General features: G+C 41.4%; 1 protein-coding gene across 1 annotated transcript in view; it reads right to left on the reverse strand.

Moving 5' to 3' along the window:
• Window positions 1-24,213, reverse strand: part of SI (sucrase-isomaltase) — a 1,019,699-nt gene that overhangs the window by 674,417 nt on the left and 321,069 nt on the right. The window contains exon 25 of the mRNA XM_069618482.1: window positions 18,365-18,571. Coding sequence (XP_069474583.1) covers window positions 18,365-18,571 — 207 coding nt within the window. The remainder of the gene's footprint in view (window positions 1-18,364; window positions 18,572-24,213) is intronic.

Genomic DNA, 24,213 nt, shown 5'->3' on the forward strand with positions numbered 1-24,213 from the left:
TAAAGAATGCCATTGCTATGTTATTCAATCACTTGGCACATTGGCATGGCACTAATTGCATGACTCAGTTTGGAGGTCATATCAACAACATAAAGAATATTATAGCTTGAAAAAAAGCTATTGGAATAATATTTGAATAAATATTCACATGAAGGAATCACCAAAACGAAAGGTAAGACCTGAAGTTCATTACCAGAAAACACACTTAATATTGTGGAGTATTATCCTGAACTATGTAATCGATTTTATGCATCCAATGCACATAGTTGAAGTTCCAGAAAAAATGCCATTACCAACATTGCTATTTAGTGGGTTAACATACTCTTTCAAATTCAAAAGGACCACATTTAATGTATGGTTTTCTTTAATAAGTACCTTGGCACAAAAAAAACAATGTTGGGAGTTGATTTAATCACCATTGTATTTTGACATGTGCTGCTTTTTCATAGATTTTACATAGATACCCAGCCATTCTATGCAGAACATCACTTTGTTTCGCTTTCCTGCTTCTCAGGTGTCCTTTACAAACTATATGTAGGTCTTTCTGAGAGTGCAAGGCAGTCCATATAGGCTTGATCTATGCCTCTTCCAGGGTGCCATGCTGTGAAGCAGTGCTCACCCAAGAGCTCACACTTGTAGGCCACCCTGGTAAAAATCTAATTTATCGTTCCCTTATGCCTATTCAATATAGAAATTAAGCCGCGATTCCTGGTTTTAGGAGATCCAAGTGTTTTACCTTGATGGTGTGGCCTCATATTATTATTGATGGCAGAGAGGTTCCTTCTGGAATTTCAACACTGATCTACTATTTTCCCCCCTCGCAAATGATCTCCTAAAATGTTTTTAATTTTCGACACTGCTTTATTTTGATCAATTGGTGCGGGGCCCCTATAAGGAGTGGGGCCAAAGGCCTGTGTCTACTTGGCCTAACGGATACTCCGGTACTGCCCTAATCCCACTGCAGCATTTTCATTAAAGGATGCTCACTGCTTTTTACATCAGCAGGTAAAGGGCTGGAAGGAGAACACATATGGAAAATCAGAGGCCATTGGTGTACAGAATAAAGGGGCAGTGCAAAGTCACTCTGGATCAGTGCAAAGTCACTTTGAAACAAGATAAAAACTCCATGAATCAGGGCCTTGATATATAGTTCTCATGGCCTTAACCTATTCAACCTTTAGGTAGCACACTCCCTCTCTACCATGGCAGGTGTGACAGTCTTCTGAAGATTCATTTTGCTCTTTTATGTTAGCTCTCTGAAAAGCTTTTGTTTTTTTCAGTGCAGGCATCTGTGTCAACAGGCACCTGTAAAAATATGCTCCCTGCCCGGTGTATGAGGGTGTTCTACAATGCTTTAAACTATTTGACAGGTAGCAGCAATGGAAAAGCCGACAAAACCAAGGCCTCTGAAATGATATAATTTGTGTTGGCCAGCCAGTCTTTCTGCAACTTGTTTGCAGAAAGATGTTAACTCTTTATATTAGGATTAATATCTCAGTGAACTCAGGTTCACTGATTGCAGGTTTTATCAACTAGTAGGAGCAACTCTTGGACAGAAAATATCAGTAGCGCAGATTGCATGCCCATACTTGACTGCAGCACTCACGGTTGTTCGACGGAGAAAAGGGACCAGCTGCTCACTTCTTTTAGTCTACCACTCAGCTTTTGGTCCATAAGAAACCCAAGTGCTTAGAAGCTCCTGTTTACTACTGGTGCCTGTAGGGAAATGTATTCTGAATTTCAACAAGGGTAGCTCCACATTTTAACATCTATATTTCAGCAAAGGCCTGAATTTCAACTAGGGCCAAAGATGTGAGACTCGTGTGTGTGACTCATCTGTGAGACTCAGGCTGAATCTAATAGATGGCAATATTGGGAATGCACAGAACACATGCTAGAAAAATAATCACTTTGAACAATGATACCACAGTTTTGGCCTGAGTTGCACTCAAATAAAAATGAACTTGAAGCTAACATATTAATTTACCTTATCTATTTAACATATAACAGATTCCCATAAAAACAAATTAGTGCAAATCAGTTCATGCTGGTTATACATTTGGTGCATATTGAAGGAAATAAATTAAATGTGCAGGCTTAAAGCTACATTGTGTCTGAATGGGGACGTGACAAATCAGAAGGGTGGAATGTGACATCTGTTCTGCTAAAGACATTGCATTGTTTAAAAAACTTGCAGAGCGGAAAAACAGTACTGTGATGTAGCTATTGCTTCCATGTCTAAGCGATCGGGATGAACACGGTCAGAACATTCTTGAATAGGCTGATTGACAAAGAAGGAGATGGTTTTGAATGATGCATGAGGTCTCAGAAAAAGGCTTAAAATGGCTTGCATAAGGAAAGGGCCGGGCTTTTTCTCTCACTGGCTTGAGAGCTGGCAGTTGTCTAGGGAGAGGTTGAAGTCCCAGGCGCTCTTTTCCTCTCAGTGACTTCAGGAGAACCATGTGTCATAAAGGCTGGTAGAGGGTTTGTACCAGGTGAGAAGGGAGTATGGCAGATAAACAGGGTAATTCATGGAATAAATGTGTGCCGAAAAGGGGAGCGCAAGCGTGAAAATCACAGTGCATGCGTGCTAAAGCCGCGCACGCAGCTGTTCGTCGATTCATGGAATGCGCTGCGCGTGTAAACCCTGGGATGTGCACCAAATCCGTGGGTGGCGCACGCTGGCGTACGCTCCCTCTCTGCGCTGTTCGCGTGCGCTGCCCGCATGTGCTGCCTCTGCGCTGAAATCTATGAATTACCCCAAAGAGTTCTTCTGTCTGACAACTAGAAAAATACATGATTAAAGATTTGTTTTTGGTACGTTCACTCAATTTATGGAGCGTTCTAATGAGTGAATGCTTGATATTGGACAGTGTAGAGTGGGTAAATAATTTCATTTTAGGTGCTGCACAGTGACATTTTAAATGTGTATAACTGTGTTCATGTTTCTCCAGTGATGCGATAAAACTCAGATGTGAAAGAAGCCCGTACTCTGCCAAGTTTTGTTGCGAAGTTCAAGACCAATGTTGGCAGAACTTTGGGCATTATCACAAATAGAATGTTTTGAAACCCATTGCAGGAAAGGCTTAGTTTATGTTTGAAATACAACGTGGATGATGTGCATTGTACATGTAAATCTGTGTAATTTGCATATTTCTAACTTGTGATAAAGAACAACAATTTGAAAAGGTGAATTAGCCTCAGTGTACTTATTCTGTGCTCAGCTTTATTGATTTGGCAAACAGAGAGATGCAGAATGTGTGGTAAAATATTAAAGCAAAGGTATTCATTGTAAATTATGTCACCCTGAGAGACTCTGGATGAATGTTCGTTTTTCATTTACAGAGATGCAAGCCAAAAGGGCATAACATGGTATTGTGGATAAGATACAGTGAAGGGCGTACGTTAATTGTTTAGAGTATACCAAGTCCAGTATTTGCTTACCATTAGTGATACCGGTATAAGAACAATTATCAGGTGGTACTCTAAAGTTAAGCTCACCACAAAAAAACCACCATAAAAATACCGCCCAAAAATATCTCTGAAATGTCTCAGATTCTTAAGCTTCTCTTCTGGCATCCCATCTGGTTCAGTTTTTAGAACATCAGACTCTTAATACCACTTCAACAGCTGTGGCTAGACCGAATTACCTCCCACTGTTGCTAACCTATGAAGTAGGAAGAACGAGAACGAACAAGCACGACAAAAAAGACACACATGAGTACGATAAAACGCTGGTAATCAAAAGAAGAGAACTAAGAAAATTAAAGTGAAAAAGCATACTCACACACTCAAACTAAGCCAAAACAACGCTCGAGGAAGCAACAAGGAAATACAAGTCATGGGTAAAAAACCACAAGTCAAATCTATATCAAAACAACGCAGAGAAAATGTTAAAGGTGTTAACCACCAAATACTCCTGAGACTTTTGGGCTTTGGCTTTGATAAAGATCAAGGACCTGCAAACAAACAACCAGCGCATCAACTCAGTATCTGAAACAGATTGGATAAGCTACTTCACCAACCTATTTTCTCCTCTGACATCAAAGCCATTGACACCCGAACAGTTGGCCAAAACTAGATGGGCCAACCTAACGGACACAGAGGACATTAAAACAGCGATCCTCAAACTTAAATCCTTGAGAGCACTGGGCCCTGATGCCCTAACAAATATTGATCTGAAACAACACCTGGAGAGATGGTCCACTTTCATAAGTAAAATCTTTGACCAATGCAGAAAGACAAAGCAGATCCCGGCATCTTGGACCGAAGCAGTGGTGGTCCCCATTTTCAAAAAAGACAAGAGAGATGACCTAGTGAATTATCGCCCAATTACTCTACTGGAAATCATCGGGAAAGTGTTTGCCTCATTACTCCTGGTAAGATTTAAGAAATGGGCCAGAGCATCACCCTGTTCAGACCCATTTCAAATGGGTTTTCTGAAAAATGCCAGTACTGGTGTCAACACCATGTTATTGAACATAATAAAAAGCGACAACAGGACGGGCACAACAATAGATTTCCTAGCCTTCGTGGACCTGTCACAAGCTTTTGACAAAGTAAACCAGCAAAAACTATGGAATAAGCTGAAAGCCTGGACCTGCCCGCCCGAAATACTGGACCCGGTGATCGCTCTCCACACTGACACCAAATTGCGGGTGCGGCTAAGTCGGCTGGGATTGCTATCAGATGAGATCAAATCGCAACGAGGAGTAAAACAAGGCTGCCCACTGGCCCTGCCCTCTTTATTGTCTTCTTGGGGGACTTCAAAGACACCGAAGAGACTGTGAGATCTTTTCCTCACAAAATCAGTCAATGGCCAATATCCTGAATTCTCTGCGCAGAGATCTGATCCTATTAGACCAAACCCAAATTGGACTCCAGCGCCAGTTAACCAACCTGGCTAAATATACAGAAGAGAACAACTTGGAAATTAACGTATCCAAGATGAAAATACTGATCCTGGACAAATAAAACAAAAAAGAAAATGGAAAAATGCCACTGGACACTCAACAGTACAAAAATGGAAGTAGTTGGGAATAATGGTGGGACATCTCGAGAAATGAAAAAAAAGATGCAACAGGCCCTGTGGAATAAAGTACATTTTTAACAAGCCAAACCCGACTGATAGACAAAAAATATGGAACATTTTCTTTAATACCGGCGATGCAATTCTACAAATCAAAAGTAGTGCCTTCCCTGGTCTATGGAATGGATGCAACCTTGAACATCCCAGCCACACTCTGGCGGAAGCTGGAAGACCATTTATGGAAATCAGTCCTGGGCCTCCCAAAGTCAACCTCGATGGCAGCCGTCAGGTGTGAACTGGGCCTTCTTTCCCTGGTGGCGTCAGTTGAAGAAATCCAAATGCAGCTGCTCAGAAAAATCCTAACTCCAGACAACCTGCCAATATATCAGATCATTGGCCACGAAATCAAAAATGGTTGCTGCAAAGCACTCAACCTCTGGTAACGTAACCTGAACAACAAATATAAAGACTTAGCCTGCACACAAGAAGACTTGATCTGTAATCCCCAAAGAGTCAAAACAAACATGGAGAACCAAGATTGGATCACAATGTGTGCGAAGGCAACAGCAAATAGACTACTGACTCACTTACCACAGACCACGAACAAACTAAAAGTACCCCTGGTATACTGCTCAAAATTTCCTTACAAATCTTTTCAAAAATGTTTCATTAGAATACGCCTGAACCTATTACCAACACAAGAAATCTGCAGTATTAGGGCAATCAAACCCTCAGACAAATGCAGACTGTGCGAAGACGAGTCAGAACAGGAATCTCTAAGACATCTACTAATGAACTGCCCAAAAACAAGGCATCTTTGCGTAGCCTTTATATTGCCTCTTTTTCGGAGAAGCATCTGCTGGGGAAGAAGAGACATGGTGGTGTCACATGATAGCAGGGGAGAAAACGAGATGGACCATGGCGACCGTCAAGATCTTAGAAGCAGGAATGAAAATGACAACAGTCTCGCCGATGTGAGATCCCTGGACACAAATCCACACCACTGAACAGGGAAAACCAAACGGGAAAACTACACGACCATTTAGAATCGACCCCACCTAGGTAAACCTGCATACATACAAAACGTCCCATAAAGAGACAACAATCGACACTACTTCTTCCCTCTTGTCCTGCATCTATTCGTGAAGAAACTTGTAAAAATCTTAAAGATTATGCACAAGTACAAAAAAAAAATAATAAAAAAAGAACATCAGACTCGCTCAGGGTTGTGTTCATATGCCACAAAGTTGCTGGCACCATGGCAAGCAGAGAGAATTTGTGTTGCCAGTATATCTAGTGTTGTTTATATTGGAGTTTCTGATGGACTGGCCAGTGAAGAGTCAATTTTTTCGTGGAGTTTAAGGCAGGGGCCATGTACCACCTGCAACTAAGTATGCAGGTTTAGTCTATTACTATGCTAAGCACTCTACTTGTTACTCGGGAGCTGTTTTTTATAGCTCCATGAATTCAATTATCAAGTTTGAGAATCGTGGACAGCCTGTTGTGGCAGGTTCGATATCCAGCCAAGATGTGGTGCTCTGCATCCTTTCAGCATTGATTACATTATTGTATACATTTGGTAAAGATAACCAACATGATACACATGTGTAAGCAGATGGAAAAATGCACCAAGTACTATAAAGAACAGGGTATATTTATTATTGTAGTATTCATCCTTGGGGACAAATACAAATCGTGGAAATTTACTCATCGATACACCCATCAGCATATCTCAGCTTTATGGGCTATCAGAATGCATATATGGCAATGCAAGCAGTGAAGGGCACTTAGCAGTCTCCAAACACCATTGTGGCAATACAGCCTAAGATAGAGGAGTCCGGTTTGTAATAGATCTACCATTCCCAGCCATCTCTTTAATTCTGCAAGATTGCTGGGCATCCAATGTATTTGGCAAGGTGAGTACAAGGCTCTGGTGTGCATTTCAGGTAATACTTTATTAAATCAGACATTGCTTTGATTTGAAATGTAAAGCCTGCATACTAGGATACACATGCACACAGTGTTTACGGTATTAATGCTGAGAAACTGCACAGATGAAAATTGAATGGGAATATTGTTTTGGGTGTATAAGCAATGCCTGCACAGTAAAATACACGTGTGTGATTTACAATGTAGCACATTATGAATCAACAATATGTAAGAAATGCATGTAAAAGTTGGACTAGCTCTTAAACCCGAAGGCCAACCATACGAAAGATTGAATAGAACATGACTAATTTGTGGAAAAAAATTCTAGAGACCCTTTTTCAACTTGACATCAAGATCTGCATATTGGGAAAGACAGTTTCAAAGCATTTTGAATCATGTTATTTGACAGAAATTCTTAATCACATTAGGTAAAAATGAAAAGAACAGGACCAGTAAACCCGGAGCACTTTACATCACATTCTGCACTTCTCTGCAGCTACATTCAGAAGCAAGAAAAGTAAGAGTACCGATATTTGGGCTAGGGTTAGTTGTACTGCTGATCACTGTTTGGTTGGTGCAGGCATCCAGTACAGTTATAGATAGTACACCAGTGATAGTGTGACAATGACAGGGGTAGAGCACTATAGATGAAGTCATGCACTGTAAGGGAAATGGTGCAACAATGGTGGGTGGAGTACTCAGGGAAAATGATCTGTGAGGAGTAATATAGGAAAAGCGCAGGGTGTGTGGGGGCACACAGAAAAGCATGGTGAAGAAAGGGGAAAGTGACAGAAACCACAAAGGTGATGGCAAGGAAGGGGCGTTGGGGGTCCCCCGTATTCATAAGATTGCACACAGGATAGAAGGAAAACAGTAAGAACGCTTGGGCCAGATTATCAGCAGAAGGCAGGAAAATGGAAATATTTCATGAAAATATATTTGAGTGGTCTCTGCTATGCCGGATCTTGTAGTAGTAAAGTGTGCTTATGTTTAGGCCACTGTATTGTGTGGAAACAAAGGAAATGTGCAGTGTAGAAAGTTACAGCAGTACTTACTCTACAGTCATACACCCTTTAACTGTCTCATTCGATATCAGTGTAGGAGAGGGGCACTATTACACAGGCCCCAAAACCCACTTATTTCAAAGGATATTCTTCAAATAGCACAGCTGACCCCTTCCCATAGCACCTAAAATGGAAAAGTACACAGGATGTACTCAGCACGCATGTGACAGCTGTGCTCTATTGTGTGATCTAAAAAGGGCAGTCATTTAACGAATATTGTTGGGATTTCAAGAAAAGGTGACAGACATTGGTTACAGGGCCTGGTCAATAAATAAGAGGACTAGGACAGGGCTAGAACAATCTAATCTAAAGTTAAGGAATAAAAGCGCATGGTGATCAATGGGAATAAGAGGCTGACTGAAGTCTAAAACTCAAAAGAGTGCGAAATGCGTTAAAACATAAGACCTCATACTTACCAATTACCACATTAATGGAGCTTTGACTAAGCTCACCTCTTTATCTCTACCCCCACCACACCAGTGTCTAAACCAAAGATGATTTTAAAATCATTGTCTCCCCTTCTGATAAACACATGTCAAAGTGACACCACCAAAGCATTAAAAACAGAGCAGCACACATTGTATTTGGTTGCTACTTACCTGCACCCATCACCAGGAAAGGTTTCTCATCTGCCACCGCCCTATAGCCCAATAAAAGCCCACATACATCTTTACTCGCTTTGATGCCTGCTGTGAAGTAACCACAATGGCAGAAGAACACTATTCAAGATCATTCCACAGCAATGCTAAATGGTGCTGGAGATATGAGTTTGTGACCACTCCCATCATTCCTAGAATTGGTTTGTGCCAAGGTGATATGGTTGGTAATGGATTAGTATGCGTTCCTATCAATGTCAGATTAATTGGGTTATATTACACAGGGTAGTCATCTTACAGTCACCAGAAGACTACTTGCTTAACCCTTAGGCTGAGAGGACAGCTATTCTAACCCTTCTCTTCCAAAGCACAGTCCTTACCCCACCATCTATCCGATTAGCTAGATGATAACATTCCATATGGGTATTGCTTCTAGGCAGGAGGTTTTGGGGCAGCAGACCTTAATATTAAACTCTAAGAGGGGCATTTTCCCATTTTCTTCTTTCTGTTTTAAGTAAGACTGCTCATTATATCATGTATACAAAACACCACAAGGTGGACTGGCTACAACAAGAAAGAACATAACTAGGTGAATGAGCAGGGGTGTTGCTAGGTCTAGAAAAGATCTTGGACAATGCTAATGTTGGGGCTGTCAGGACTGACTATCTAGCCTTTTGGTTGTAGCCCCTGAGCTTCTATACAGGGCTACAACCAAAAGACCCAGGGCAATAGCCCCCAAACCCAGGACCACCTCTAGCAATGTCTCTAGTAATGAGGATTACCCACAAGTAGTTAAAGCAATAAAATGCAAGGAGGACTATAGTTACCCTACAACCCTCCTCGGGGACATGAGAAGCAGAGGAAGTGTGCTGCTTGATATTATGGGACATTCGATTATCATGATAAACTACCAATTATTCAGGTAAGAAAATGTTCTGCAGAACCCAAAATCAACTGGATTATTGGAGTAAGTGTAGTTCACCAAACCTGCCCATATTTTAACATACCTGGGGACCCGGCATTGCCCGTGTCCAGATTGAGTGGTGTCTCATATGCACTGGAGGATGTTGCTCTTGTCCTCTTGTCGGCAAGTCTTGCTTGAGTTTGATCGGGCATCTCATTTGCCCTAGAGAAAGTTGCCCTTGTCCTCTGGTCGGCAAGTCATGATGCTGTTTGTTGTTTTTCAGAAGCTCTTGATATTGATTTTCGCTTTCCATCAGATGGAACTTTTCCAAGTGATGTGCGTTTTTTGTTTGGCATGTTTCAGTCACTTATAGCTTCAGCACATTTGAGAAAATGTGCAAGAAAGATTGATTGATTGTTCTCTATTTTCGTGAATGAACTTATGTAAACTGTAAACCTTGCCATTTCCATATTTGGAGTGGGGTGATAACATTTTTTTAGATTTTTGTTTTATTCCCTTTCAAAATGCTTTAATAAACAGTTTCAAACTGTATACAGTAGTAATAAATTGTAAAGGAATAACCAACATATTGAACATTTTACTTCTGACATGTTTCCAAATTGTGCCTCCTTCTAGTACCTACTGTTGTGAATCGGTGTAAGCATCAGTAAATGGAGGTGTCTACGGAGTACATTATTTGCATCCAAACATAGACTACAATCTTGGTAGCATTGGGTTCAATGGTGTGGATTTATATAGCCGGACAAACAAACACACACCCACACATACAAATTTTTTTTGCAGATAAGATTTTTGCATCCAAACATAGACTAGGATCTTGCCCCAGACAAAAGAGGAATCCCTGCAAAATTGGGTAGACATAGGTTCAACAGTATGGATTTGTATAGCCGGTCAAACATACACACATACATACATTCAGCTTTATATATAAAGATTACTCATGATGTTATTTTGTATGTTAAAGCTGTTTTCATGTTTGCAAAATTAAACCCTGCATACGTTGGCAGTGATGCATATATTAGTGAAACATTAGATTATTTTCAATGAAAGAGCATCCCTCTTTTTCAACCCACATGTGAATGTTGCTGTTCCTCTGATCCTTGTAGTCATCAACCATTACATTATTCTCCATTCACATTCCCAAAGTGGAGTAAACATAGTCAAATGTGTATTTTTTACTACATTATTTTTTTTAAAAAAGATATTGATTCTTCTGTGACTGCTCTGGCATGGGAATGAAAACTGGGTGTGTGAATTACTACAGCTCTTGGTGGAACAGGTTATAGTGATTTCAGTTGAATGTTTTATTTATTTTTGTTTAAAAAATCTGCTCTGTACTGCTAGTGTTCTGCCCTTTCCTGAAGGACGTTAAATAAAAAAAGAAAGATATTTCTGGAGGCTTCCAATTTCCACAGTGATTGGACTGAAAAGCCCTCAATAACCTGCAAACGTGGGCATGTGTGTGTCACTCCTCACACATGCACCTTTCTATGAGTCACTTCAAATGTTGTGTCCATGTAAACTAATAATGTAGCAGAAAGAGCCAGAAGCATGATTGTGACTGTACTTATATTGAAGTATATAATTCTCACTCTGTTACACACTTCCACAAATAAACATTTTTAATAATAGAAAAATGACCTGATGAATTCATTAAGACAGGCATATTTGCAAAAACATATATTCACTTTTGATATTCATTAAATATCATTAATAATCTGCTAGAACCTGTCATGAATGAATAACTTCACCAAGCTGAAAATAAAATGACCTCAAATGCTTGTGGATGTATAACTGTGTATTCTCAGTTGCCACCATGTCAAAACCAGACATGGCTTAAATGTATTTTTCATCATTGACTACCAGACTGAATTGTGATATGTTGTTGGTATCTGGTATGCTCGAAAACCACATTTAAAATCGTCTGCATTTCTGCAGAGCTATCTATGGTACAGGATCACCATATTTTAGGACTAGAAAATCAGAAACAACCCCCTCCGAATACACTTAGGTCATCCTCACAACTAACTCTCTAGCAGTGTTGTTCCTCTCCAAAAGAAATTCTGAAGATTCTTGTTTAACTGCCTTGCCCCTAAATTATGTAATTCCCTCCAAACTAACTCACTCAGGGTAACAAAATAATCAAATAGCAGACAAGTGGACTTCTGAATGACTAACAAATCTCTTGCCATTTCCTCAAAGTGCCGGATATATAGTTTTGTTGGGAAACAAATATGAGGAAATGTCAAAGTTGTGATCAAATGTTTAAAAGCTTTGAATCACCCTTCTACCATTTGCAAATTTGTGATTTGCTGCTGAAGTGTATCAAATGGTTTTCATAGTACGATGTGACAAGAGTGCTAGGGAGAGTTTCTTTTTTCAAATGTTTCCCTCTCTGTCCTGAGCCTGCTAACACTACTGCTGGACCCGATGGGATTATTCCAATGGACTTTAAGGCGAGTATAACCTTTTTTATGTCTCAAATCACCTGTATTGACTTGTGTTCTGGGATTCCTGCACCATTCTTACAAGTTCCAATGAGAGGGGGTCCTCTCCCTTGAGTTTTAGCCCTAGGCTTCCCTTTGGCAGCAGTCCCACCTTATGTGGTGTGTTCTGCCTCGGTCCCCTACGGTCCCTTTTGCAATGTTGTTTTAGTTTCACTGGTAGTCCCTAGACACCCTCCCAACAGTGAAGGAATAGTCAGCTCCCTTTTATGGATTGTGTGTTTTTCTGATTGCAGCACAAGTCATATTCAATAGAATGCTGTGGGGACATGTTGTATTCCCTTACCTTTGTTCTAAGTAGCATACGTTCTACTTTCTGGGCATCCTATGAACAGTAGGTTGCAGTCATTACATATTCACCTGTTTTCTTCATGTATTTTTCCCTGCTGCTTCACAGCCATGTTAATCCACTAAATGGGATCAAATACTCAATGTGGCTCCCCATCACATTTTAAGTCATGTTAAAGATGGCCCATCCTTTGTTTGGTGTCCTTCTTCCTTTCCAGGTGATAAGGCTTCCCTTTCTTCATGCATCTTGGTGGCATTTTTGAAAGAATCTCACACAGACTCTCTTTGTGTGTGTGTGTTGGCAGGAAGTGGGACTTGGTTGTTTTCAGGCAGATTCTGGGAGGCTGGCTATATACTATTGCGCTGCCAGCTAAAGGTCTGAATGTTGCAGAGTGTCTCTATTGAAGGGTTGGGGTACCACCAGCCCATTTTCTGGATATAAGGAGATGTGCTGATCGCAGGACCCAAGTTGTCATTAGAGCTGATGAGATCTCAAGAAGAAGACGACTGAGGGATGCCAGAAGACTGATACAGAAAACAGAATAGGCCCAGCTTAGGACAGCGCTTTGCAAACCTCAACCTTAACATTGACAGGGAAGGCCCATGTGAGGTTCCTTCCTCCCTAGGACTGGTGGGACCAACCAGACACCTGTCCTGCACAAGGTAAATCTGTATTATTTGGCTGTAGGAGCGTGCACTTTCGCATTTGCTCGTCAAGGCCCATAACAATCGGTTCGTGCTTGCATGGACTTCTTTCTATCCAAATGTCTGGAACTCCTTGAGCAGCTTCTAAATCCACTGCTGGGACTTTGGTAATCCACAGTGCTGCTGTTCAACAAGAGACAACCCTACAAGTTCAGAAGTTCAACAGCTGAGTTACTGATTGCCTCATCACCCGGACCAGGGTTAATGCAAGAAGTGGTGCATCTGTGAAGATCTCTGTAAGGGTGTCTTCTTCATTGCATAACTCAATGTGCATGTCTCCCATGCAGTCTGAGGTCTCCAGAGGAATCTAAATACATCTAGTTGTGTACACGCTCGAACCCAAATCCAGACAACCCTGCCCAGTGACTACATCAGTGTGCCGTATTTTCTCCCATAATTTACTAGCTCCTCGGGCTATTTGAAACTTGTTAGGGATTTGGTGGCCTGAGATCCCTTGTGTTTCATATACTGCCACCCTCTCCATTGGGTTTGCATTGGGTGAAAAGTCCTGTTTAACTTAGCAATTTGCAGGTCTATCGACTCAGGATGGTGGTGTCCAGGTCAGCACTTCTGTGGGTCCTCTTTAAGAACCCCATGAGTTATTGTTGGTCCTACTGTTGCTAGAATAGGACGTAAGACCCTTAAGTACATACTTTGCATTACTGCGTTTACCCTGCAATACCTGAACATAAGAACTTCACCTGAACTAGTAGTGTACGCTCTCTCACCTTCTTGTGAGCACCTAAACGACTACCAGGCACAGGTTAGGGATGGACTTCTGAATATGTAGTATTTGCTGTTGGGTGCCTTATAATTATAAGGCATATGTGTAATATTTGTGCAACATCTACTTTTCCCTACTTTAAAAACTTAATTTATTGTGTGAATACATGCTTTGGATTTTAATGTAGCATGTAGCCTATAAGGGGTTGCAAAACTTTGAGTTGTATATATGTAAAATAATTTTTACTTACCTTGAAATATTTAAAGTGCGCCTTTGTGAAGACCTGTAATACATCATTTTTACTCTTACAACACATAACGCGTGTGAGTATTTCACTTACCTCTTCTGCTAACTGTTAATCTGACAACACACAAGTGCCCCCTTCCTCCTTAGTTCAGCCTTGCTGCTTGGTCAACACTGCTTAAGAGAGTGTCTTTGCACAACTGGGCTGTGAATAACTTGTTAACCCTAGTTTGGCTTTTTAAAGTCCTACTCCAACTAATAACTTTGAAAAAAAGTCCTAACAAAGGGTGCAGGCAAAAGCTATACTATTGTCTGTAGCCCTTCTGTTGAGGCTGGTCTGTTGGAATGTTATGGTATTGTTTATTTATATAGCGCCTATACACAGGCAAGTGTTTCAAAGCGCTCTAGGAGGGTGGGAGCATTGGGAAAAAACAAACAGTCACTCAGAGCCCTTGAAATTCGGAGACGATGATAGTCTGCACAGGCAAAGTAAGTGCATATAGAGTACATTTAACAGTTTGGGAGACAGCAAATAGGCCTCATGCGATTCTGCACTTTTAACAGTGGAATTTAGGGGTGAAGACAAGGGAGAACAGACAGACGATCTTCAGGCGCAGTGCGTGCAGATCGAGCAAGTGCACGGGGGGCTAAAGGGCACACAGTGAGTTGAGCCTGGGGTAAGTGCAGAGAGAGCCACTCGCTTGCGTTAATTGCTCAAGTGCATTGAGTGTGGGAAGGGTGTAGGGCCCTGAGGCAAGTGCGAGGGAGGACTGGCAGTGGTACCGGGGGCCAGTGAGACTCTGAGGTACACCCGGCGGCCAGTCAGCATGCTGTAAGGAAGAGGAGGGAGAGAGGGAAAAAGCAGAGAACAAGGTTAGCAGGGTAGACGGAGAGAGAACGAAGAGGAGAAGAGGAAAGTCTTGAGGAGTTTCTGGAATTTAAGGAGATCGGGCTCAAGAGGGAGGACGGCAGGTAGGCTACTCCAGAGGGAGGCACTTGCTGAGGAGAAGGATGTCCCTCCAAATCTCTGCTTGGAGAACCAGCTCACTCGCAGAAGGTTGGAGGTAGATGAGTGGAGGGCTCTTGAGGGACAGTATTTAGGTAGACAGTTTCCCATTGGGGGTGGGATTGTGACTGATTTGTGTGTGACTGTGCATCTTATACCCTGGCGTGGATGAGCAGAAAGCTCTTATGGTGGTTTGCCCAGAATACTGCAAGGGGCTAGGAATATTTTAAATATTGCACAAGCATCAATTTGTACTTGTAGGAACTCAAAATGGACATGCAGCATAAAATAGTAAAGGCTGTTGAAATTACCCATCTTTACGTTAGCTTTTAAGAGTACCTACATTTTAGATCTCTAAAAACATGTGTCCTCATTCACACATCAACACGCATCACAAAGTTACTCCATCCCTGGCAAATAGCACTGTGCAGGAATTCACTTACATAATCAAGGAAAAGCCAGATTTCTGTCTCATACATCTCAGGTTTCAACATGCATTTTCTGACCTTTATCCTACTTATCAGGACATACATGTCCATCACACGACCACTCACCAACAGAATCTAGTTTCATGCATCTCTGTGTGTAGAACTTACCCTCACAGTAAAGCCCTGGCTTTACAACAAAGTTTAACATGTATGCAACTCTCTCTCCCCCTTACTGATAAGTAATCACATTTAAATACGCATCCATTCTACCCCAATCATGTTACCTCTACCTCATCCCACGTGTATTTACACTTAGTGTTAATGGTTGCTCCATTGTTTAATTACCCTTTTGTTGTCCTTACACTCTCCAGAAGAATAAGACAAAGACAATGAAAAATAAGGAAACATAAATGGAATAGCAACACCCTTGTGATATCCTTGCACCAGAATTGTTTCATAAATGTTCAATTACCTCTGTTCAACATCAGAAAAGAGACAATGCAGACATCCCAGCAACGGTTATTATTAAGCCATTGATTCTCTTTCCTGAAACAGTAGTAATATTTCTAACATGGTAAATGCCACAAGGCCCTAAATCTGTGGGATGAAAAGTAAAGCTTGTCATGTATTTTGAGGAAATGCAATCTGAAAATGGTGTGATATCCTGTTTTTTATTTTTATTTAATTTATAGAATGATGCTGTTCATTTTATCTCAGAAAGAGTGGCCTGCTAATCACATCGCCCTTTCATAAGCTCCATGCCAAACTAATAGAATATACCCACTCCCTTCTTTGTCAGTATCCTGATCTGCAGCTGCATTTAAAGTGACACAGCACAGCCCTCTATGAGAGCTGATTGACAGCCAAGTCACTGAAGTGCAGAGGCTGCATTTAAATCTGCACCTGTGTCCCAAAGCCACTTAATTCTAAGAGTTACTATCCTGGTGGCAGATATAAACTTTAAATGTAAACTATGCATGACTTTAGGGTATTTTGGCTAGTACTTCTCATTATTATTGAAGCCACATCTGTTTTGTATCATACATGAGTCAACACTGTGAGCCCAGGCCAGCTGTGGACAGGCCGCGGTGTATTCCCCCCATATTGGCTGTCTCTACTGCCCAAGCCGGAATCAAAGGGCACATCCTATACAAAAAGAATAGCATCACATCAGAGTGTTTTTAATTACAAAAGGGCTTTGATGCTGTGGACAGTGTAAGGGGGTGGGAAGAGTCTAGACAGAAAGGACTCAGCACAAGTGGGAAAATGTTCCACTACCTTGTTTCCCTCTGTACCTCTCCTTCCCTCCAGTCTCCTCCACTTCCTTTAGAACAATGCACTTTGGATATGATGTCAGAAGGCAAATACCACTTGTCTCGAGGACAGGGATTCAACCCCTTAAAAAGTCTTGGTTTTGCCCCTGTGGGCGTTGGCATATAAAAACAGGAGTCTCCCACTCCTACTTTGATTCATCTCTGCACATCAACCCTTCCAAGAAGAAGTTGTTGGACCTTGCTGGGCGAGCATTAATTTCCAAAATCATCCAGTTGTGAGGTGAAAGCACGTGATACAAGGTAGAGGAAAGCTCTGCTCCCTAACAATACACAGGGCACATTGGGCTGACCTGCTGCTAGAGCAAAACTTGACTCTCTACTCACTATCACAGCATCCACCACCTCACTGTAGGAGTAGAGCTCCTGCGCGTGTTGGCAAGCTTCCTCATGTTTGGGTGAGTGATAATAAGGATGTATCTTGTCCCTGAGCCACTGTATTGGGACTCGGAGCAACCTGAGAGCAGTATCTGCCAGGATCCCTGTGTTTTTGGTGTTGAACTGCTTCAAGCCGTGTTGGCAGCCTGGGTATATATATATATATATATATATATATATATATATATATATATATATTTGTAGAGAACCTTGATTGAACATACCTTTATTTTGGACTGTTTTACTTTGCTATTTGACTTGACACTGTATCACATTCACACACTGCTTAAGAATAAAGCTGTCCTCAGCCTGCATTAACACAAAAGGGGAAGGAGGCATCTCTCTTTGATGTGACTGCTTCACCTTTTATGCTTAGGATCACTCTTGTTTTACAGAAGTGTAAGGGATGAGTAGGAGTCCAACCAGTATTCGTCCTTGAACTCCTGTGGGGTAGAAGCCATTTTGTCACATTTTTACTGCCAGTTTATCAGTGGTAACATTACCAGTGTTGTTGTTTTTTCCCCATGGGTGAAATTCAGTGCAGTGCAAACAATTTGAAAAAATGAGTTTCGCCAGTGACACTCATGCCGACAGTGGTAATTACCACCAGTGATGTTTACATCCAGTGGAACTCTGATCATATTGCACACCGCTTGTCATGCTCTGAAATATCAATTGTAGGGTGGGTTGAGTGCACGGGAATGGATATGGTTGCAGAGCATGTGTTTACTACCACAAACAATATTTGAAGAATAGCGCCCGTTTTCTCTGGAAGTCCTTTTTATAGCCATGTTTTAAAGTAGCTTTTCCTAGGAGAGAGAATACCTTTTGTATAAATTGAGACCGTTAAGGTGTTAGTGTAAGACACACTCGAATAAGGTGAATACCTATATTTGAAGCCAAAAAAAAGAATTCATTTAAAAGGTGACATTTCATGCCTTTTTAAAATGTATTTATGAAATTAGTCATTGTAAAGAGTAATTTGAACACGACAATGTTTCGTGACATTCATGCAGTTTCATTGATTACATTGTGTAATGTTTCTTTTTTTAACATGGTTCTGAGTTATCTGTGGATCAAATACTCAAAATGACAGATTCGCCTAAAATGGCCCCATAGTAATTTACAAAAATAACTAAAATAATAATATGCTAAATAACACACATAAATACTTGGAACACTCCAAATGTCATTCTTAACAGTATCAACCTTACCTTAAACTGAAGCATGTTATTTTCATGATACGTCACTGCCAAACGCAGTGTATTGATTGGTGGAGAAACTGAGTCGTAACGGAATGGAGCAGCAGCAGCATTTTGCACATCAACTGTGAAGCCAGATGGGGTAGTTTCCATTTTTCCCACAGTGTACCCACTATCATTTCGATAATAACACGATGGTGCGTTGGTATGGACGGGTGGCTGGAAGGAAAAATGGATATTAGTATGTGGTATGTATTTCCATGCTCTCTTTGAATATAATGTACGTTTAATGTATCAATCTTCGACAGTTCACATGTAGGACCCAAATGGCATTGGAGTGCTATGAAGGAAGTTGGATGGATGTTTAAAAAAACAAGCACTACAAGTCAAAAGCATTGTTAACTAGTCAATCTGCAACCTCTAGCATCAGTACTAGTATCATTATGCAGGACTTTTGACACAGGTAGAATACAAGATAATCCTATATAAAATAGGATATGAGTGTCTGTCAATCATAGGCAATAATGAGAAAGAATTGGAGGTGGAACATGGCGTCCATGGGTAAATTGTGCAGTTACACTGTTTGAGTACCAGCTTGGAATCTGAAAGTTTGTGATGCTGGGATCTGTCGTAACATATTCCCAAACTTGGGCAGGCTGGGTATGGATAACCGGTTGTGAAGGGTCAATTAAACTGCAAGCAGTGATGGCCATTTGGGACTGCGGTACAGCCGTCAACACATGTTGGGCATTTGAGGGTGGGAAGAATCAATACAAAACTAACGACGCCCAGGCAGCGGGCTTTTTGTACTTAACATCATAAATATGAATATGATTGTGGGAAGATAACAAGTGTGTAAAATAAGAATAATATACAAAATGTTTACACATTCAATGCAACTCAGCAAAAAGGGACATTGAAAAACCTGGTAAAGCAGAGCTTTGAGCACAGATCAAGGGAGTCTTGCTCTTGGCACTGAGACTTAAGTGGATTGCGTCTCTCAACAGAGCAGTGTGCAGTGAGAAAAGCACTGATACATTTCAGATGGCCCTATGTGTGCAGCAGTTTGTCCAAAATCCTGTGGGATGAATCTGATTCTGAAAAAAAGGGTGCTAAAGCACATATGTCATACATAATTATACTATAGCCTTCCTGAACGTGATCATGTAGTAACTGCTATTATCTTAGTAATCAGAGGCGTTGCAGGGGGGGCTAAGGGGCTATAGCCCCTGATCCTTTGGTTGTAGCCCCGGATAGAATCTCAGGAGCTACAACCAAAAGGCTAGCTAGCCCCCAGTCCCGACAGTTCTGACATCAGCTTAGCCCTGGGTCTTTTCCAGACCTAGCAACTCCCCTGTTAGTAATGAATGGCGGATGTTGCTTGCTTGAAACTGCTAAAGTGCTAAAACATTTGAGAAACATTTTAAAGCATGTGTGGCAAATTCTTCACTAAATCATGTCTCACATCTGACCAGATGGTGGCCGGTGATGTCCTCTATAACAGTGAAACCCCTCAGGGACTGCATAACCAAGAAGGTTCCTTCAAGACACCGACTCATTTTTTGACTAGATGCATTTCTGAGCAGGCTGGTCCACCTCCTTCTTTTAGTCTAATCTAGTTGTGCATAGTCCCACTGAGAGGCGATCACACTCAAAAGATGTTGGGCCACTTATTATGAGGCTAGGAACTCAGAATAAACCATCTCACAATGCGTTCGACACAAGTTGCTGCTTCTATCATTCCAGTGCCATTTTGTAAGGTATAACACCTATATGTTTAGCAGTACATACGGGTAGCCTAATACCATACTTTATATAGCACGTGTTTTTTTTTTTTTTTTTTTTTAGTATTAACAGTTTTGGTCTTTTTAATTTCAACTTTTAAAAGCTTTTGACCATTGATGAGTATAGACTGTGCTTCTGATTAATGTAAGGAAGATGACATTTTAAACACCAAGTCCAAATGGAGTGTTCTGGAAAAGTCTCTCAATGCCACGTATGGCCATCATGGAATCATGGTTTTATGACTGTGTGCTCTCAGTATTTTGTGGATAGGAAAGGAAAAAGAAGGGGGAGGGATATTGTTTAATCCTGCCTCCAGTTTGTGAACAGCATGTTAAGTGTTTTTATGTGTTTTTATGTATTTGCAGTGGTATGCAGTAGCCAGTGGCGGATGTTACACATCAAATAAGTTCTATGAATTAGGGATGGAAATTGGTTTTCCACCCGATGGCCGTTACCATGCATAGCTAGCAGGTACCCTACACTAAATGTTGTTGGCTTGTTGTGCTCAATCATTTACCAGATTAAATCATATTTCATTTTTTTCTGAAGTATACGGATGAATTAATATCTGATTTTGAGATTGGTGACTGTTTTTCTTTTCTGATAGTTTTTTGTGTTATAAGCCCTGCTGATGAGTTAATTAACTTTAAATTGTTTGAGTCAACACAAGTCTATTTAATTCAAAGTGCATCAACAATTCAGTCTTTCAGCCTACACGTGTTTCGACACAAATGTCTTTGTCAAGGCAAGGTTGATTCTTGTTAAAGACTTGATTGGTAGGGCTAAGGAGTCTTGTAATTATCATGGATCGTAGTCACAGTTAGGACAGTTCAAATCATGACACATTTCAGGATAGTTGTGCAAATGGGATCAAAGGTTCATGGCAGAGTGGCATGTTGCAGTATAAATCCCTAATGGGAGTCGAGACAGCCACAAGTCTCTAATGGTCTGCCGCCTTTTTATGTTGAATAACTTTTTATATTGAATTGTTTAAAATCAGATTTATTTGAACATGTATAAATGAAGGAGGCTGCATTTCCTTTACTCTGTAAAATGTGAAAAAAAGGAACAACAACATTTTTTTTTTAACAGTTACATTTCACGACAGAAATGTACAAGGTCTCAACATAAATATGGCATTGTGTTCAAGGCGGAACAGCAGAGAGATTTGGGATCTGAAAACTATTTTGCAGATGTTCTTCCATGAAACTATGTTGCCTTATCACATGTAAACTTGTGTAAACCTTCAAACGTAAGCATTATTGGGATCTAACTATTCTATTATCAACAGGACATTGAGACCCACCAAACTTCCAATGAATGCAACAGTGGCAGAACTTTCTGTTTAACCGTACATTTTGTATCCTTAATAAGCAGCCGTTTTATGGATACTTAACAGGCAGTAATACAAAAACAAAATTAATAGGATTTATTTTCCCCCATTTGTATAATGTCTGAGTTCACTGGGAGTCTAATCCAGACATTGTTTACTGCTTGAGGCAGAATAAGATGCTGAAGCACATTTCCTAACTCTTGTAGAGATGCACACATTGGCAAATCAGATTAAGACAATTGTATGCATTCAGCTTGGATTATGTTCAGGTTGTATTTGAATGATAAAGGATCACCATAGATTTGAATGTTTGCAATGTGTTTTAGCACTGTTAAATAACCTTTCAAGCTAATCCTTACAAAATCAATTTCCCTTTCAACATGTCATGTATGATCCCACAACTGATAGTTCAGTTATGAAAAAAAAAAAAAAACTCCAGGCCTATGTATATATTTAGTTAACATGTGTAGCATGACCAACACAATGCATTACCTCTTGGTGCTTAAAGAAAAGATGAAAGAGGGAGCAACACATTGTGCTTATGCTATATGGTTTTTACCATGTTCTGTGGCTGTTGTCATGGTCTCTCTGTGTTCTGGCACAACAGAAAGAGTGTTTGGTTACTAAGGAAAAAGAGAAATTGCAAGTTAGCATTTCTGTTTTTTTGACATGTGCAGACAGGAAGCACACTGGTAATGAGTGTGGGTCTCTTACAACGTTGTTCAGCATAAAAGCATTTGAAGCATATGTGTCCAAAGAGGAAGCGAGTGTGCCCATAGTATCTCAAACGCTGCACCCTACTACCTCACCCAGAAGTGTTGCAGACGGTTACCAGCAGACCACTTCGCTCTTCTAACAGTCACCTCCTCACTGCACCCAGGTTCTGGCAGAAAAAAGATGGTGGTGCCAGCTTCCTAGCATGCGCAACCACCCTTTGAAACAATTTACGTTGCACCTTTCGAGCCGCCACTCCTACCTCTAGTTCAGAAAGAACCTCAAGACTCACCTGTTTTGTTAATTGTTGTTCCTTGCCTAACCTAGTATTCCTGCACCTTGCCGGACTTGGATTTCCTGTAATTAGGCTAAGATACCCATGGGCTTTGTGCGCTGATCAGTCAGGGCAATTGTGGCTAGTCTTAAGGCACCCAGAAATGGACTGGTGTTCCTAGCAGCAGACAGCGTTTAGCTCCTGGTCCTAAAACACTTTAAAGAAAGATGAGGGAAGACATATTGGAAGCAGCAGACTTTAAACACAGCATCAATTGCAATGCTCCTCTACAACCTATACCACCAACAATCTTTACAAGGCACCTTGAATGAGGGTGAATCCTTCATTAAGTTACTTGATGCTCAATGCAAGTACATGGAATGTGGGTAAACATGCTCTTCAGTTTCATCGGAAAGGCTGGCATAGCAGCCAGTGGGAACAAATGTCCACAGCAGAATTGCATTCATGCAATCAGGCATCATTCCCCAGAGAAACACATGAGGATATGTCATGTGCATTGGCTGAGCTGAGGGAGCGTAGTAATAAAAATGGAAAGTGGCTAGATTCAGCAGAGCGGGTGGTAGCTGTGGGCAGGACTGCATGAGTTTCTTCAAGGTGCACAACTTCTGGGAAAGTCAGTTCCAGAGGTGGAGCCGAATTATGAATATCCATGTAACACTGGCTTTGCAGTTGGACTTTGTTATTGTCACAAAGTTGGCTCAGAAGAGCAAAAATTGATTCCAAAATAGCGGCTGTTAGAGCAGGACTTGCGTGAGCTGCTACGTCCCCTCTGGGCCATACAATAAAGCTAATAATGAAAGCTGGCGTGTCCAGGAATGGGAGGAACGTGCCAGGAGAAGCAACAATATAATTTGCGAAGAGACAGGTGGTGAAACAACCCATGCTCTTAACAAAATCGAGAATCATTGACTACCCGAGATGTACAGTGTGGTTCACAGCACCCCTCCGAGCCCGGAACAGAACACTGGATAACGGGACTTTTTGCGATTCATCCCACCCCAACAGGTCGGCCAGATAACAAAGGACCAGGCAGAGATCAGAGGACCTGGTCTGCCTCTTCAAACCTAAATGGACCAGAGAAAAACCTCCAGAGTGAATTCAACAGGCACCAGCCCGATGAGGAGGAGGAAGCCAGCATCCACCATAAAGGACTGTTGTTAACTAAGCCCCACCCGGTGCTGCGACCGAAACAAGAGGGTCTTGAGGGAAGTGGAGCCAGTGGCCAATGAAAACGTAGCCCCTGATCGATGGTGGACAGAGGTAGGGATCTAGACCAACACAGGCTATGTTCCTGGAGGTGGGAACGAGCCCCGTCCTAGGGAGCTGAGCAAGGATTCAAGAGCACCCGGAACAGAAGCGTAGACACGCCCAGCAAAAACAGAGATGGCAGTTTGGAGAAAGGGGCAGCCAGGACAAATGTGGAAGATGGGGGCAAAGATCGGAGGAAGAATTCCTTGGGAAAGGCGGCCAGACGGACCCCCTGGCCTATACCATCTGGGTGAGGGGGCAGCTTCCCTTCCTTATCTATGTCTTAGCTCTTGCAATCTCTTAAATGTCGTCAGGCTGAGTACGATAGTTAATTTCACATCCTTACTGTTCTTGGCCTGTAAGAATGTGGGTGTATTTTCCCTTGTTCCCTCCCTTGCCTTGAAGAACTTTGAAACACATTGTGTATAGGCGCTATATAAATAAACAATCATATCATATCATGGGGATGTTGAAATGGAAGAGCGC

The sequence above is a fragment of the Ambystoma mexicanum genome, chromosome 10, assembly GCF_040938575.1.
Source record: "Ambystoma mexicanum isolate Mex_15411 chromosome 10, UKY_AmexF1_1, whole genome shotgun sequence".
NCBI classification, from domain to species: Eukaryota; Metazoa; Chordata; class Amphibia; order Caudata; family Ambystomatidae; genus Ambystoma; species Ambystoma mexicanum.